Source organism: Emys orbicularis, chromosome 10, assembly GCF_028017835.1.
Source record: "Emys orbicularis isolate rEmyOrb1 chromosome 10, rEmyOrb1.hap1, whole genome shotgun sequence".
In the NCBI taxonomy this organism is placed as follows: domain Eukaryota; kingdom Metazoa; phylum Chordata; order Testudines; family Emydidae; genus Emys; species Emys orbicularis.
The window spans coordinates 68130596-68149616 of record NC_088692.1 but is presented as its reverse complement, the minus strand read 5'-3'; the positions used below and the strand labels follow the sequence as shown (position 1 = coordinate 68149616).

The following is a 19021-nucleotide window of genomic DNA, read 5'->3' as shown; positions in this document are numbered from 1 at the left end:
GACTTGGTCTATGCCTAAAAAAAATTCGCCCTCAACCAATATAACCATACCAGCAAAACCATCAGGATAGATGCAGTTATACTGACAACACAGTCCTTTTGCCATCAGAGCTTACTTTATTCAGGGAACTGGTATAAGGTATGCTGGCAAGAAGGCTCTTTTGCAGTAGGGTTGCTGATATTGGTTGGACATATTCCTGCAGGTTTCATCACATGACATAACCTTTAATTCCTGGAGACCCCAGGACTATCCTGGAAGGTTGGCAAACCTAATTTTGCAGGTATGTGCAGCATCTCCACTGTGAAAGTTTCCGGGTATGGCTATACTAGGAAACCCTTTTTAGTGTAGACAAGGCCTGAGCGTCTCCACACAGAGGGGGCTGCACCGCTTTAACTGTATCAATAGAATTAAAACGGGAGAACTGCTGGGTATCCCGCAAAGCTATTCCGCTCACCTAGGACTACAACTTCCATGATGCCTGTGGCTGCCTTGGGCTCAGAGAGAGGGTGCGCAGGCGCAGTGACGGGGGGGGGAGAGGAACAGTTTCGCTGAGGAGAGGTGGAGGACGCTGGGTGCCTGCCGGTGCCGGGGTGAGTCTGTGGGGGCAGGTGGTGGCGGGCGCGCGGGCTGTCTCTGGGCTGGGCCCGGCCCGGGTGCAGCCCGCGGTGGGGAGAGGCCCGGCTGGGGGCAGCGGGCAGAGCCTCCCCGGACACAGGGCGTGGGGCGGGGTGCGCTGAGCCGAGCCGCCGGTGCGGGTCTCGGGGAGGCGCCGCGCGCCCCGCAAGCCGGGCACGAGGCTCCCTGCTGGGCGCGAGGCTGCTCTACTCGGGGTGTCCCTAGGAGCAGGGGAAGGTTTGGTCCAAGGGGCTCTGGCAGCGTCACGGCTCCACGCCCCGGGAAACTTCCTCCTTCCTTTGTCGCTGCGCTCAGCGCCCCCGCCCCCGGGATTCCCTGCCGCGCTGCTTTATCTGCCTCCTGACTTGAAAGGCTCATTAGCGTCCCACCAAGGGAACCCCCCCATCCTCCTGAAACTCGCTGTCCTCGGGCTCTGGGAACAGCAACTTTCCCACTCTCTCCTCCCACCCCTACCCATTGCTCTGCGGCTTGCATTGTAATTTGCCCTGTTAGAACATGCAGCCTTCAAGAGCCTTGGGGTGGTTTCTCGTTTCTTAAGCCATTCTGTCCATCTCCCCGCCCCTGATAGGTTCTGGCCTGGGGCCTTGGTCTGTTGCTTTGAGATCTCCAGCCGAGTTTTGTTAACTATCGGAAAATAAATGCCCTGTCTGAAAACTTTCTTCATTCATGTTGATGTTGATTAAGTATTCGGTAATAAATCAAGATATTTGCAAACAAAGGTTTGGTGTTACAGGAATCATGATCACGTCTCACCCACACCTGCATTCTAAATCAACAGATTGGAAGTGTACTGCTTTTCTGTGTTAGTCTTGGAAGCATATGTTTGTAAAACAGCTTTACTTAAAAATGTAATAGAATAATCATCACAGGTCACCTGCAGAAGGGAGAAAAAAATAGGCTAGTACCCTGTTTAGCATTTTTCTGAGGTATAAAGAAGAACTTGAAATGGCTTTTGGCAAAAAAAAAAAAGTCTGTGGGGTGACTTTTTTTTTTTTAATGTGTGTGGGTTTTTTTTTTACATTAGAAGTGTCTGACTCTTTCTTTCATTATATTCTAAAATTCTTGGTGTTTTAAAATAACATCTATTTAGCTTAGTAACAGTTTGGCGAAAGGAAGCCTTTGTTAAAAATTCAGCTTCCCCCTACCCCCTTCCTCAATCCCTTCAAGTGAAGTATGCAAGCTAACAATGTATGTTTTCTGAGACCCCGAGCCACTCCTCCACCAAAACCATGGAAAGGGCACATCACAATTTTTTAATCTTCTTCAGATCATCTTTAATATATGTGAGTATCAGTATTGCACTTAGCTTTCTTATTGTTTTGAAGACATGAATTCAAACATTTATTTTTCTATCTTCCCAAGTAGCAGCTATGTGTTAACCTTTCTATATCAGCAGTCTGACTGATCATATAAAATAGCTACAATTTATACTTTAAAAAGTTGGCCTGCAGAATCAGAGCTCTCTCTTTCTCTCCTCAGGTTTGACACAACTCTCTAAATTGTTTTGTACGTGTTCTGTAACTTAAAAACTGTGCTTATAAATAATTTTTAGAAGGCTACTTGCCAAGGAATGCTTTTCTGGCATACCTATGTTTAACAAAATGATATGTACTATATGGAGTGTTAATGTAGAAATCTTCCGGTAATGAAAACTGCATGTCTCATGAGGCTGTGTTCAAACAGGAAATAGGCCCATTATAAAGATATGTTTACGTCAAGGCATGTAACTTGAATGACAAGGTTCAGTGGGCCCCTTTGCAGTGTAAATGTGCATATACTTGTCTGTTTCCGTGTGCTCTGAGATTCTCATGAACAAGCTTGCTGTGTTGGCCTCTGAAAGGTAAACTGTGACCTAATGTATTCTAAAACATGGTGTTAAGTTCTTTAAGCTAGAAAAAATAACTCTAGAGGAAGGCAGAAACAAATATTTTAAAAATATATATTTTTAAATAATTGCCATGTTATCAGCAGTGGCAAAGTTAGAAGATAGTTGGGTAATCACGAAATGTAATTTAAAACAGGAAAATAGCGAGTAGGCTATTTCAGTAAAAAATTCAGATCATAGATATTCAAACAGCTGTGTTTACAATACCCTGTTGCAGTAGAGACAAGAAAAGAAATAGTATCTGGGGAAACAACAATTATTCTAGCTGGGGTAATTTCACGTTAATATGCCTTAACGCAAATTTACTTTAACACAGTTAATGTATCCTATACAATTACATTTTGCTAACTGATTGTGTATATAGATTTTTGATACACAGAAGCTTTAATGGGATGAATGATTTGGCATGGACTAGTCCTTCAGAACTTGGAAGGCTTGGTCTTTTGCTTTTCTTTCCATTGTTAGACTACCAAGTATGTGGGATGAATTTAAAATAGTTTGGTAACTGCTAAAACTTGTTTTGATATTCTAGATGAAAAGATAAAAGGGGAGCATCTTAAAGTGAATTTTTCCTTTCCCCTTTTTGTTTCAGGCCATGAGTGGGTTGTCACTGCTAAATAAGCAAAAATGGGAGAAATTATGTTGCATTCTATCTGGAAAATTAAAACTAAAGCATACTTTGTCTCTTCTGTTTTTGTTAGAGGATAAACAAATCACTTTTGAAAATGCTACATGTGTGCAGTGTATGCGCAGGAAGTCCTTAAGTGTACACACACCTGTAACCTTAGCAAGTGATTTCTGCCACAGGCGCTCTTACCTCCCCAGGGCAGTTGATAACTGCAGGATTGTAGCTAGTTTGAATTAGTGTGTGTTAAGGCTTTTTTATTATTCTGGTATGCTTATCTTTCTGTTCTCCAGTTCAAGGTCTGGCATTTATCTACGATCGTAATACCTGCCCTTCGGCTAGCAAGGCTTACAAATCTGGAAATGCCTTTAAGCTGGTTGTGCTGAAGAGCACAGCTCATTCACCTGCTGTTCCCAGAAGCTCTGTGTCATTGCTACAGTGCTTTCAGCCCAATAAATGAAAAACCCAGTGTTCTTGAATCAGTCTCCTGTGGGAAATTTCATAATGTTATCTACTTGGTTATTTTGCTGTTCAGTCCTATTTGTATGATTCTATGGAATGGGTGATTGCATTTTTAAGAAATAAGCATCCAGGTATAGGATCTTATTGGACAAGATTATCTGGAATAATGTAGCCATCTCTTAAAACAACCCAGTACTGTGCTCACTCTGCATCTTTGTTAATGCTATGTATTTATGGACTAAAAGTATAAGCACAAAAAGTAAACACTGCTAAGCTGAAAAGAGTCAGTAGCTCTTACTGATGTAGAGGGAAAAAATAGCAGGTATTGGGCAATATAGATTCTTCCAAATGTAATCTTTGATGGAAACATTTTTTCTTTGCAGGTATATGGAGGTGCAAAACTGTAACATCTGAGTTTGTGATTATGTATTAGGGATTCCAATTGCCCACAAAGGCATCTGTTAGTTTGACCAGAAAAGTGCTCTTGGTTGATTGCGGTCATTTGACAGGACAATTGGCATAATGTATATAAGTTTCATTATAAGGTGAACTGCATTTTCTCCAACTATATCAAAATTTACAGTGAGAAAAATCTACAACTTGCACTGTAGAAAAACTAGAGTGGTATAACCCAAGATGGGAATCCATCTAATGTAATGGTCCTCAGTGCGGTGCCTGCGGGTGCCATGGTGCCCGCCGGGGCATTTATGTGCGCCCGCCTAGTGCCCAGCAGGGGAGAGAAGCTGCGGTCCCGCGCCTGATGGGGACAGAGAACTCCGGGGCTTCAAGCTGCGGGCGCCGGTGTTCTCGGTCCCTGGCAGGCACGGGGCCGGGGCTGAAGCCGCGGCCCCGCACCTGCCAGGGACAGAGAACTCCGGGGCTGCAGGCTGCGGGCACCGGTGTTCTCTGTCCCCAGCAGGCGCGGGGCCCGCCTAATGCCCAGCAGGGAAGAGAAGCCGGGGCCCCGCGCCTGCTGGGGACAGAGTACTCCGGGGCTGCGGGCGCCGGTGTTCTCTGTCCTCGCGGCTTCTCTCTGGCTTTTCTCTTCTCTCTGGATTCGTATATTATGTAATATTATATATGATGTTTTTCGTATTATTTAATGTACCACTACAGAATAAGCCTTGAAAAATTGTTGGCGCCCGCCACACTCTTCTGAAAACATGAATGTGCTACTGGCCACAAAAAGGTTGGGGACCACTGATCTAATGGATATATAACTCTTTAGGACTGGATTGGTTATGAAGAGAAAATGATTGCCATTTCGGGGCCAAGCACATGAAACCATTTGGTGGTGTCAGCTTAGTTCTTAGTAGTAGGTGGCCCTATCACAAAATTACCATAACTCTCCAAAAATGGTACTCTGATTGGATGATTCAGCAGAAATGCCAAGGTTTGAATGGCTGTAAATCAGTGGTCACCAACTGGTACATCATGATCGACTGGTCGATCCTGGAGCCTCTGCCAGTCGATCGCAATCTCTGTCTGCTAAAAGTCCAGCGGGGCTAAGGCAGGGGCCCCACGCTGCTCTGGGAAGCAGCCAGCACACCCCTGAGGTCCTGGGGGAGGGGCAGGCATCTCTGCACACTGCTCCTGCCTGCAAGCACCGCCCTCACAGCTCCCGTTGGCCAGGAACGGGGAACTGGGGCCAATGGGAGCTCTGGGGATGGTACCTGCAGAGAGGGGCAGTGGGCGGAGCCATGTGCACCTCATCCCCTCCTTCCCCCCCACCCCCCCAGGGGCTGCAGGGGTGTGCTGGCCGCTTCTAGGAGCGGTGTGGGGCCGGGGCAGGCAGGGAGCTTGCCTTAGCTCTGCTGTGCTGCCGCCCGAGCTAAGCACCAACTGGTGGAAACCCGCATCCCGCCCGCACCCCGCCCCGAGCCCCATCCTGGAGCCAGCACCCCAAATCCCCTCCTGCTCCTCAGCCCTCTCCCGAGCCCCCTCCTGGAGCCAGCACCCTGTACCTCTCCTGCACCCCAACACTCTGCCCCAGCCTGGAGCCCCCTCCTGCACCCCAACATTCTGCCCCAGTCCGAGGCCCTCACCCCCTCCTGCACCCATGCCCCAGGCTCAGCCCAGAGCCTCCATCCACACGCCGAACCCCTCAACCCCAGCCCAGAGCCCCTCCTGGAGCCAGCACCCCGTACCCCCTGCACCCCAACACTCTGTCCCAGCCTGGAGCCCCCTCCTGCACCCCAACACTCTGCCCCAGCCCGAAGCCCTAACCCCCTCCTGCATCCATGCCCCAGGCTCAGCCCAGAGCCCCCTTCCACATGCCGAACCCCTCAGCCGCAGCCTGGAGCCCACAGCCCTTCCTGCACCATAACCACCTGCCCCAGCCTGGTGAAAGTGATTGAGGGTGGGGGAGGGTGAGCGATGGAGGGAGGGGATCAGGGCCTCAGGGAAGGGATGAGGTAAATCCTGAGTTGCACTTAAATTCAAAAAGTGATCTTGTGCCTAAAAAAGGTTGGAGATCACTGCTCTAAGTAGTAGTGCGTAGTACTATTAATGAGGGATCCCACAATGAGAATCTAAAACTAAGAATGTGCTGGTATTCATATTGCCTTTATGTCACTTTAAAATAGACTTCTTATTTCTTCTAGTTTTGGTAAATGAAGATAAGTTGTTAAGTCTTGTTTAAAGAGAATGTGGGGTTCATAAATGGTTACATGTATTCTTGTACATTGAGAGTTAAAGTTGCTGGCATTGTAAGACTTCCTTTGGGGAAAACTTTAGATTAGGCTCCATTAAACAGCTGGAACTGTTTCAGTCTCTGATTGATGGTGGAATGCTGATAAAATCTGCCCGTAGACCCTCCTCTCCCTGCCAATTTAGATTCATCCGGGGGCTGATTGGAAGAAGACTCTGGAGTAACAAATGAGGGTAAAGTGAACTCTATAAGCTTGCTGGCAAAAAACAGCTCCATTTGTTTTTATGATGTCACTTCTATTTTAAAATCTGAGCTAAAAAAAAAAAACCAGTTTAGTGACTTCAGTAAAGCTTAAGATTTCAGTTTCAACTCTCCCCCACAAAACTATGATTAGAGAAGTATTAAGGCCCTGAGAAACTGTCCTTAAAGGTACTGGAGGTAAATTTCTCAGGGATGTCTTTGAAGGAAAAATAAAAAAATTAGGTCTTGTTAAGCATTCAGTTCCAATCCACACTTTAAGAGAACACACTTACAGAATAATTCAGGTGTTGAGGTGAGATGTATGAAAGTAGCTGAACCGTCCTTCAGAGATTGATGACTCAGCTAATATAAGCAGTATAACATAAGAATATTTCTCTCCAGTGCTTTTATTTCTGTTGTTGCTCATCATTTTCCCAGGCAGCAGCAGAGTGACCTGATTCCTGTTTTTTTCACTCCTGTCCATAGTGTTCTAACCAGTCTCATGTTTTAACTCTCCTGATGCTTAATAAACCTAGGACCAGCAGAGGAGACATTGGCGTTGTCTGAATGCTGACTGGGACAGCACTGCATTAATTCATATTTGGAATGTAATACTTTTAGTGATGACTGCTAAAAACTATTTTTAAATGAAAGGTCAAATTTATCAAAAAATCATGGCTTTGTCCTCCTCCCTCCCTTGCACCCCCCCCCCTTAATAAAGTTTTCTGTTTGACTGGCAAATGGGAGAATAAATTCCTCAAGTCCAGCTATATTGTTCTAGTATCTTAGTTATATATACTCTGAGGATAGTGACCTTTCATACTTCTACGTGCAAAGTTTAAGCTGTAAACTATAAAGTTAGATCAGTGGAAAACACTGGATCCTAGATTGACAGGGGAACTTTGAGATGTGGTTTGGAATGATTAATTCAAATAACAATGGCATTAACATGGCTGTAGCGAAAGCTTTTGTGAAAATGAATTGTTTAGTGTAGTAAATTGGATGCTGCTTTGCAGAAAAGGGCACTATGCGCCCCAAAGAGCTTACAATCTAAATACTTCTTTCTGCCTCCTATGATGGAGTGGGAATTTTCTGTAATATTTTGCATGAATATTGTGTGTACCTAAGGCCTTGCCTACACTGGCGCTGTATAGCGCTGCAACTTGCTGCGCTCAGGGGTGTGAAAACGTCCCCCCCGAGCGCAGCGAGTGCAGCGCTGTACAGTGCCAGTGTGATCAGAGCCTGCAGCGCTGCACGCTCGCTCGCAGCACTGCAAGCTGCTCCCCTTGGAGAGGTGGAGTACATACAGCGCTGTGAATTCCCGAGTGTAGCCAAGGCCTCAGTTTCCCCTATATGCTATATTGTTAACTAGGTAGCGGGAAAAGATTGTTTACTCTCTGCAGAGACCCAGAGATACAGGTGTGATCCACGCCTACTGTCTGGGGCCTGGGCCCCATGTGACAATGGTTGCCTGGGAACAAGAACAAAGGACTGGGGAGGGACACGGTTGGGGGTTGTTAAGTGTAAGCTGCTGGAAGCAGGACACTCTCCTGAACTAGCACAAAAGAGCGGCTTTGGGCTGACCCAGATGGACCATGCTGTAACTTTCTGTTCTATATGCTAACCAAGGACTTTCTATGCTGTGTTCCAGACAGCTAATAAACCCTACTGCTTTTACGATGCTAGCTGAGAGTCACTGCAGTGGCTGAAGTTGAGGGTGCATTGCTCCTTTGGGTGTTCAGTTCTCTCTCAGCTGGATTAGCTGAAGGGAACTCATGGTGTGAAGCAGGGGCGCTGAAGGCTCCAAGGTTCGGTCTAAGAAGGCGGTGAAGCCAAGTGTCTTATCCTAGTGAAAGAGTGAGACCCTAAGGGGCCTGGCACATTGAAGGGGTTCTCCAGGGACTGTTCCAGAGCACTGGACCTATGGATCTGTGACACCAATATTTTGTAGTGAATCAAATAGCGCACAAGCACATTTTTGAAACTAGTTGTTTGTATTGAATGATGGAAAGCAAATAAGTGCCAAATTTAACAGTAAATTATAGCACCTTAGTATAGTTAATGGGAGGTGAAGGGTTCTAGCTTAGCAGGAATAACTGCGTAGAACTGCTGTTTGCCCTGTACGCTTTTTGGAGCTGAGTATGTTTTATATAGATCTTAATCTTCTTTTGCAGACCACATTCTGCAGATAGTCGTCATGGTCAGGGACTCTTTTTGTACAGCGCCTAACACAGTGGAGTTCTGTTTCATGGGTAGGGCTCCTAGACATTACAGTAGTACATATACTTGTCACAACAATCAGTGTTACATGGTAATCTTTTTTGGAAGATGCTTTTTATTAAAAATGAAAAGTGTACTTTTAAAACTAGTCTAATACTGATCCATAGGTATTTACACAGTGAACCCCAGAATGATTTTAAATGGTAGGTTCATCCCAAATCTTGAAAGGTGACTCTCACTTGTTTTAAGTAAGCGTATGTGTCAGGGGACGCTTAACTTGCTAAGGAGAAGATTCAGGATATTACTCAAGTGTTCTGTTATAGTTTCCGATTTTATTTTAATAAGCTTAAAAAAACCCAAACCACGTATTCTATCCCACATCCTGTACACCCGCAATTGCACCTGTGTCACTAAGTCTGCAGTGGGTAGGGCTGGTGGTCTCCCACTGTATTCTCTAACAGGTGTCTGTAGGTTTTGCAAATGGATGGGAAGCTTAAAATTTCTTCCATACCCTGGAAACCTGTAGCCTCTCAGATGACCTAATCACTTGGGAGCCTTGATTGGTTTATGATGCGCCATCAATAGAACCATCAGGCCAGCTAGAACAGCTTCTGAGATCAATATAGTGACTATATGGCATCATATACAAGACAAATGAGGTCCGTGGACTGCAAGTGGAATCTTAATATATTACCAATATTTATCTTGTGTAACTTCCAGATTACTTTCTCAAGGCGGAAGTGCTAAAGACAGTAAGTGGAAGGGAGTTGTGGGAGACTGTGTTGTTTGAGAAGTAGCACAAAGCCTGGTAGAAGAAGGCATATGGTACTGAAGTTGATCATATTGTTTTGGTGGAGGGGTTAGTTACTGAGCCACATCAGGACATTTTTTTAATAGATTCGAATCACTGACAGCATTGCAAATTGTTTCAAATTATAAATCGCTTTGTGATATTTGAATGCAAACACTCTCATAAAGTTGAAAAACAGCTTAACTTGGCACAAAGAGTATGCAGCTTAGTGGCTGACAATGCTGTGTAATTAGCTGCAGGAAATGTTTTCCTTTGAGATACTATACTGAATGGCTTAAATTAAAAGGAAGGGGAAAAACTTTTCTGTTCTAGAGTCAGAAGTTAGTTTGTATACATATTGTGTGGGATGCACTGTAGTTACATTAATTACTCTGCAGATACTGTGAATCCTTAACAAAACATTTCAGAAATACACCTCTACCTCGATATAATGCTGTCCTCAGGAGCCAAAAAATCTTACCGCGTTATAGGTGAAACCGCGTTATATCGAAATTGCTTTGATCTGCCGGAGTGCGCAGCCCCGCCCCTCCGGAATACTGCTTTACCGCGTTATATCCGAATTCATGTTATATCGGGTCGCGTTATATCGGGGTCGAGGTGTACCATAAGGCTATGGCAACTGTAGCAGTCTGTGCTAGACTATAAGGTACAGAATTTAAGTTGATGGTGTCATTTGTTAATTTTGAGTCACCACTTTTATGCACCTTCTTACATAAATCTGTACGTTCATAGAAATGTAGGGCTGGAAGAGACCTCAAGAAATCAAGTCCACCCCCCTGCTCTGAGGCAGGACCAAGTAAACTTAGATCATCCCTGACAGGTGTTTGTCCAACCTGCTCTTAAAAACACTCCACAACCTCCATTGGAAGCCTATTGCAGAGTTTAACTACCCTTATAGTTAGAAATTTTTTCCTAATATATAGCCTAAATTTCCTTTGCAGTAGATTAAGCCCATTTCTTCTTGACCTACCTTCAGTGGACATGGAAAACAATTGATCACAGTCCTCTTTAGAGCAGCCCTTAATGCAGGGGTGGGCAAACTTTTTGGCCTGAGGGCTACATCGGGATATGGAAATATGAATGCTCACAAAATTGGGAGTAGGGGTGCGGGCTCCGACTGGAGGTGCAGGCTCTGGAGTGGGGCAGAAATGAGTTTAGGGTGCAGGAAGGGGCTCCAGGTTGGGGTGCGGGGGGGGGGTGTGAGGGCTCTGGGGTGGGGCTGGTGTACAGGAGAGGGCTCCAGGTTGGGTCCGAGGGGTTCAGAGGGCGGGGAGGGGGATCAGGTCTGGGACAGGGGTTTGGGGTATGGGGGAGAGGTGTGAGGGCTCCAGCTGGGGGTGTGGGTTCTGAGGTGGAGCTGGTGATGCTGGAATGGGGTAAACCCCCGATACCACTCCCCAGTGGGAGCTGAGGGCTGGATTAAATGGTCTAATGGCCCGGATGTGGTCCATGGGCTGTAGTTTGCCCACCCCTGCCTTAATGCATTTGAAGACTGTTATCAGGTTCTCTCCCCCCGCTCCTCAGTCATCTTTTCTCAAGACTAAACATTCCCAGGTTTTTTAACCTTTCCTCGTAGGTCAGAATTTCTAAACCCTTTATTGTTGCTGCTCTCCTGTTTGTGCACACCTTTTCTGAAGTTTGGCACCCAGAATTGGGTACAGTATTCCAGCTGTTACCTTACCAGTACCAAGTAGAATGGGACAGTTACCTCCTGTATCTTACATCCAGCAGTCCTATTAATACACCTTAGAACAGTGGTTCTCAAAGCCGGTCCACCGCTTGTTCAGGGACAGCCCCTGGCGAGCCGGACCAGTTTGTTTACCTGCCCGTCCGTAGGTCCTGCCGATCGCGGCTCCCACTGGCCGCGGTTCGCCGCTCCAGGCCAATGGGGGCTGCGGGAAGGGCGGCCAGCACATCCCTTGGCCCGCACCACTTCCCGCAGCCCCCATTGGCCTGGAGCGGTGAACCGCGGCCAGTGGGAGCCGCAATCGGCCAAACCTGCGGACGCAGCAGGTAAACAAACCGGCCCGGCCCGCCAGGGGCTTTCCCTACACAAGCGGCGGCCCGGCTTTGAGAACCACTGTCCTAGAACATTAGCCTTTTTCGCAGCTGCATCACATGGGTGAATCATACCCAATTTGTGATCCACTATAACCCCCCAGATCCTTTTCAGCAGTACTACCACCTCCGCAGTTATTCCCTATTTTGTAGTTGTACATTTGAGTTTTTTCTTCCCAAGTGAAGTACTTTGCACTTGTCTTTTTTGAATTTCATCTTGTTGAATTCAGACCAGTTCACTGATTTGTGATGACTGTTTTGAATTCTAATCCTGTCTTCCAAAGTGCTTGCAACCCCTCCCAGTTTGGTGTCATCTGCAGATTTTTATAAGCATACTCTTCATTCCATTATCCAAGTCATTAATGAAAATATTTCCCTGTCTAGTCCATCTGTTTCCTAGTGTTTTCACAGAATATTAAAACAAGTGCTTTTTTTTTTTTTTAGAGATATCCTATCTCCTAGAACTGGAAGGGACCTTGAAAGGTCATTGCGTCCAAACCCCTGCCTTCACTAGCAGGACCAAGTACTGATTTTGCCCCAGATCCCTAAGTGGCCCCCTCAAGGATTGAACTCACAACCCTGGGTTTAGCAGGCCAATGCTCAAACCACTGAGCTATCCCTCCCCCTAACATTTCTCTCTCCTCCCCCCCCCCACCCCCCCGGCCAACTGTCAGACCAAGGCTGTTCTTTTAAGCTAGTGGGAGATCTGGCAGAAGCCACTTAATTTAACTTTACTGACACTGATTCTGTGACATTTTTGAAGTCTCTTGAGAATTTAGCCTGTGTTTGGTCATAGTAGCTCAGCATCTGGATGTCCTAGTAATACCAAACATGCAATCACAGAAGTAACCGTGTTTCAACTAGTAATAGTTTTCTTTAGTAAAATACTAAGTTTTAATATAGTGAGATCATCCTGTCAATAGTTGTAACTATTTGAAGCAGTATGTACCTGTACGCTTTGTTAGTCTCTTCTAGGTTGGCAGACATCAAAAACTGTCATTCTTGTTAGAGAAATTGAAAAGAAAATCTGGCTTAACAGAACTTGCTTGTAGTACTGTTGTGGACTGTTATCTATAACAGTGGTTCTCAACCAGGGGTCTGGGGTCCCATGGGGGGCTGCGAGCAGGTTTCAGGGGGTTAGACTCGTTACATCCCAGGGCAGAAAGCCAAAGCCCTGCAGCGCAGGACTGCAGCCTGGGGTCCTGAGCCCTACCATCTGGGGCTGAAGCGAAGCCTGAGCATGGGACCCTGGGCAATTGCTCTGCTTGCTACCCCTTAATGCCGGCCTTGGCTTTTACATGGAGAAAAACAGTTGTGGCACAGCTGGGCCATGGAGCTTTTATAGCATGTTGTGGAGTCCTCAGAAAGAAAATGGTTGAGAGCCTCTTATCTATAAAAAGAACAGGAGTACTTGTGGCACCTTAGAGACTAACAAATTTATTAGAGCATAAGCATAAGCTTATAGAGCATATATGCATCCAAAGAAGTGGGTTGTAGCCCACGAAAGCTTATGCTCTAATAAATTTGTTAGTCTCTAAGGTGCCACAAGTACTCCTGTTCTTTTTACGGATACAGACTAACACGGCTGCTACTCTGAAACCTGTCTTATCTATAAAGTATATGAAGTGTGCGCCATAGAAATCTTAGCCTACATTCCCACTGCTCAGTCTCTGAGTGCAAAACAGCATGCTGACTAACAGTGACACATTCAGTGATCAAATAATCACCATGAAACTTCCCTTACTGTACACAAATGAGATGAAGGAATTCAGTAAACAGAGCTGTAGACTAGCCAGGAGATAGGGTTGTGTTTTCTAATTTATTTTTAATTTTGTTTGGTATGTGTGGGGGGAAACAATGACATATTTGACCTGCCAAAGATCATGTGGCCTGGAATCAACTATAATTGCAGAAATGAAAAAATGAATGCAGTGTGTTATGTAAGCACCTGCAATGGCACTTTGTGCATGCCTTGGACAAATAAAACCAACATTGACAAGTTGACTCTGGCTTCATGCACAGCCTCTCAGTAGATTATTCCTGCCGGAAGCAGCAGTGGGGTTCAAGTCAGGCCAGTAGTCTTGGCCCTGTTCCCAAAGTCTACTATGGGATACATCTCCATGACTTTACTCTTTTGGGAAAAATCAAGTACAATGTCCTTCTCTCCTTCCACCTTCAGCTGTGGTGTTTTGCATATATGTATGTGCACAGCTTGAGCCAAGAATTTGGCCAAAAGACAGCAACCTCCCAGGCCATCCAATTTTTTTTTTTTTTAAAGGGAGGGAAATAAATGAACCTGTCCCCTTTTATATTCCTTAATGCACTAAAAAAAGTGGTCACTAGAATGTGTGAGTATGTCTACTTTACAATGCTACAGGGACGTAGCTGCTGCACTGCTATAATATAGACACTTGCTACAGGCCTGGTCTACACTACAGCTGCCAGTCGATCTAAGCTACGCAATTTGAGATATGTTAGGAGCATAACTCAAGCCGACGTAGCTAAGATCTACTTACCGCGGGGCCCACGCTACGCTATGTTGGCGGGAGATGCTCTCCCGCCAACATTGCTTCTGCCGCTCGTTGAGGGGGAGTACAGAAATCGATGGGAGAGTGCTCTCCCATCAATTGAGCGTGTCTTCAGTACACCTGCTATATCAATGCCGCTGCAGCGCCAATTTAGCCCCGTAGTGAAGACAAGCCCACAGTAGTGGAAGAGGGTCTTCTGTCACTGTAGTAAATCCACCTCTGCAAAAGGCAGTAGCTCCCACCCAACCTAGCAGTGTCTTCACTGGGGATTAGGTTGGCTTTATATTGCTCAGGGCATGAAATTTTCACAGCCCTGAGCGATATAGTTAAGCTGACCTAACTTTGTCATGTAGACCAGTCCTGTATCTCATACCCAAGATTTGTTTATATTTCATAACAAACGATAGCTCCTTATTGTATGAGGTAGTAAGTAACTCTCGCTAGTTATAATGGAAAGTTCTGTAGCTTGCTCAAAAAATCTCATGTTTTCAGTGTATGAAATTGAGAATAAATTCTGTCTGTGGTATGCAATTTGTTCAACTGTCAGATTATGTAGTATATTCCTGAACATTTTAACTGCTGTGCTGGGCAGATGCTTTTTTATAACTACCTGCTCTATTTAAACCTTTTACATTAATTTTGAAGTAGGGCTTGTTGTATTAAATCAGTCCATGGGATTTTTTAAATTCACAACTAACGCATACTTGAGTCAAAATGAAGTGAGAGATATTGCAATGTTAGGGCTGGTCTACACGGGGGGGGGGGGGGATCGATCTAAGATACGCAACTTCAGCTACGTGAATAGCGGTTAGATCGATTTACCTTGGGTCCTCACGGCACGGGATCGATGGCCACGGCTCCCCCGTCAACTCCGCTACCGCCGCTCGCTCCGGTGGAGTTCCGGAGTCGACGGGGAGTGCGTTCGGGGATCGATATATCGCGTCTGTTAACGAGATGCAATATATCGATCCCCGATAAATTGATCGCTACCCGCTGATACGGCGGGTAGTCTGGATGTACCCTTAGTCACTGGGCGTAAATTGGCCTCTTTCAAGTTATAGGAAGGAAAAAGGCTGACCTGGAGAATGCTTAATTCCTGATTCTCTATATATTTGGCCTCCAGCAAGCATCCAGGAAGTAAAAATTGAATAGGCATCTCTTGATCATCTGGCTACTGGTATTTAGGAAACTTAAAAAGAAAAAGTTGCTAAGCATTTTGACTATGTGTTCGTCTTTAATTTGAGAGAGTCAAATGTTACTTATCAGTATATAACTCACTCAGCAGAAGTAGATGGCTAACTTCCTTTGCCGTTATTGCTGACTCATGTCCTTGTTTATTACCTAATTAGTTTGTCTCTTTACTGTGCCTCTTCTAATCAAGCTGTAAACATGACCTCGAACAAGAAAAATATAAAAGATAATTCTCAACTACCTACGGAACACTTTTGACGTCTGTTGCTTGCAAAAACTAATGGCAATAGGAGGGCTTAGACTAGAGAAATACTGTTCATAACTATTTTTGCTTTTTTCCAATCCTTTAATATTGTAGCTTTGAGCGTCCTATTGATATCAATAGAATAAGTAAAATTGGCACTATCGACATTATAAGCCAAAACTTGACTTTTTCGTGATGCAGAGTGATTTGGTCTGGGGGGTTGGAGATTCTTTTAAATTGCTACTAGGAGCGTAGCAGTGCTTAGATAGCATGGTGATGGGCATTTTATAAAAAACAGAAGGCACTTACGATATGTGCCACTGTAGAACAGCAAAAATTGATGTGTACATGTGATGGAGGGGAAAACTTTTCCGGGGGAAATGTACTTGTACACTTGGAAGCTTGAAAACAGTGATTTTGAGAAAATGTCCTTAATTGTGCTCCTTTTTAATTCTTTCTAGAGCTTCATTTAAGAACAGAAATCAGTCTCTATTAGAAGTTTGAAAAGCTTAGTGACTTTCTGCTACTCAAGACATGACGCTTCCATTCCGAAAAGATTTGGACAAGTACAAGGATCTTGATGAGGATGAAATTCTTGACAAGCTATCAGAAGAAGAACTGAAACAACTGGAAACTGTTCTGGATGACCTTGACCCTGAGGTGGGAATTGGGCAGCAAACAGCTTTTTTTGGTGGCACTGGTTTAGAAACTATGCTGACAAACTTGTGCAGCTCTCTTTAATTCATTTTATATGCACAGAACAGGTATTCTAATCTGCTAAAGAAACAATACAAAAAATAAAAAAAACTCGTATCTCAAAGCTGTTTATTTCCTGTTTGCAACATGAAAACAACCAATGTAACGCGAAATGACCATGAAGACCTTTTTGGGAATGATTTATAATTAGAGAAAGGAAAAATTACAGTTGGTGCTGTTCCTGAAGGAAATTTTTTGTTTGAAAATGTTTCTAGCTTTATTATCCTGTTTCCAACATGTATTGATCACCCTTTTTTTACCCCTGGTGGCCTTCTCTGTTGCATGTACTAATGTAGTATGACGAGGGGAAGGGTAGACTTCTTCTGCCTCTCTGTTCTTTAGCTAGATTTGGGTTCTAGTCCCAGCTGTCAATTTAGACTTAAATTTGATATAATCTCTGTAGATTTGTGACCTTGTCAGTCGTATTGTAATACATTATTCAGTGCTGAATAACTTGATCTGTAGCAGAGTATTCTTGTGGGATACCATTAGTTACGTATGGTTGCTTACTTCTCATGTTGGTGACATGCATAATTCTTAACTGTGTGAAAACTGTCAAAATCCATTTTTTAAAAAGACCATCAGAAATCTTCCCCCCCTTTCTTATGTACTGCTCCCTCTTTTCTATCCACATTTCTTCCTCCATTTTTTCTATGACTTTATCCTTTAATTCACATTATACCAGCAGTTGCAGAAGACCTTGAGTAAGATGAAGTGTTCTGCACAAAAGTGCTTCCCCATGTTGTTGGTTGCTGACTGAGTTGGCTAGAATAGACAGTTTTCTTGTGAATTTGGAAAGGTGTAGATAGCCTCCTGACTGAGCATCCAATGTGCAAATGGGCTGAGTGTTTTTATTCACTCCTCCCCATGCAAGTGAAGGGGGCATTCATATTGAAAAGGAAATGTGAAATAACTACTGTGTGAGTTAAGAAGCTCTGGTACTCTTCAAGCTTATCTGTATCGGTTTTTTTAAAACACTAATAATGCACAATATGCAATCCATTGTATGTAGACCTGGCCTCCAAAAAAATATTGGAGGGAGGTTCAAGATTTTCTGAAAAGTAGAATAGAATGAATTTGATTTTCAAAAAGACTGAATTGAAGCTGACAACTTGTATACCAGGACTTTTTAAGCTTTGTATTAATTCTTTCTTTTGTTTTGTAGAATGCACTTTTGCCAGCAGGCTTCCGACAGAAAGACCAGACTACTAAAAAGGCCTCAGGCGCTTTTGACAGAGAGGGACTCCTTGCTTATTTGGAGAAGGAAGCACTGGAACAGGAAGACAGGGAGGAATTTGTTCCTTTTACAGGGGAAAAGAAAGGTAAGAATGTCCTTAGCCAGCATGTTGATACTCATTCAGGAATGCACTTTACTGGTGTGATGCGTGGGCTGTTTTGACATCCCTCTTTGGGCGGAATAGCCAGCAACTCCCCTCAGCCAGTTCATTAGAAGTGTCATTCTCCCTGTCAGTAGTTGGAGACTCCTGTAGCTTGCACCACCAGTGCTCCAGAGAATTGCTTATGGATGATTCCATTAATAATTTGATATTACATTAAAATATATCAAGAAAATTCCATTGAAACAACATGATCTAGAGGACTAACCACAGTGTCAGGAGCCAGGAAGTCCTGAATTCAGGTTCTAGGTCTCCCACTGATCTGTTGGGAACTGTTCTCTGCTTCCCCTATCTCTAAAACAGGAATGCTTACCAACCTTAGAAGGGTGTCATTATCATTAGTTATTGTTTTATAGTGGTTTGAAAGTATACATGTATTGTAGAGTATAAAACAAACTGTATATATTACAAATAAAGCCACCCTTATAAAACTGGAGAAGTAGTAGAGGGGCCCAACATGGTGGTGGGGAAAGAAAAGAAAGGCTGTAAATAGGAGTAGTGGTCTTATTAAAAGCCACTTGGCATTGAAGAGATTGGATAGTAATAAAAATGAGGGATGGCTGTGACTGATTTAAAAGGCAAAGCTTTTCTACAGCTTGGGGCCCAGTACAGCAAAAGGCATTATTGCCTGCCAACCCCAGATGAGATGGTAGGATTCCTAGGAGAAAAATGGCCCAGAGCACATTTAAATTTGTTACCCATGAAATTACATTATGAGAAGCTTCATGTCTCATTTGTGCTTTATTAGTGATTCAGTTTTCTGGTTTAAAAATATGTTTAATGCTTGCTGTTACTCTGCATTTTAGGAAAGTGTGTTGGGTTGGAATTTTATTGGGAATGCTTTAAAAAAAGACACAACACAGAAGACATGCTTTCACCCCAAAGAAAATGTTGAAGATGAAAACACGTATCTGGAGTGTGTATAATAAGAGTGTATATGATTATATATATGAATACACATGCTCAGAGTTGATTCTGGTATCTAACAATTCCTATTGGCATAATTATGTGTGTACAGCTCAAATAGGATATAGCACTTGGAGATAGTGACGAAAATTTCACTATACATCAACTCTGCTTCCCAATAATTTAAGAAAATGTCCAAGTGTCCTTGTCCTGGAGTATGATTTAGAATCAAAGTAAGTCTTCAAGTGTTTCTGACACTTCTAAAGCTTGGCTACAAATCACTATTGTCAAACAAATGTAAGTGTAGAAAAAACATAATGGCTAATGTGAAAGTATATTCAGAAATGCTACTAACTCATAAAGCCTCTGGAACTGAAATAATTAAGATTTATTTTTTTTAAAACAAGATTTT

General features: G+C 44.0%; 1 protein-coding gene across 1 annotated transcript in view; it reads left to right on the top strand.

The window, feature by feature from the left end:
* Nucleotides 1–524: 524 nt before the first annotated feature.
* The window catches only part of LOC135884465 (tropomodulin-3-like), a 44465-nt gene continuing 25968 nt past the window's right edge, over nt 525–19021 (top strand). Inside the window, exons 1-3 of the mRNA XM_065411847.1 lie at nt 525–590; nt 16012–16210; nt 17472–17628. Of these exons, the coding sequence (XP_065267919.1) occupies nt 16085–16210; nt 17472–17628 (283 nt within the window). The 5' untranslated portion in view covers nt 525–590; nt 16012–16084. The remainder of the gene's footprint in view (nt 591–16011; nt 16211–17471; nt 17629–19021) is intronic.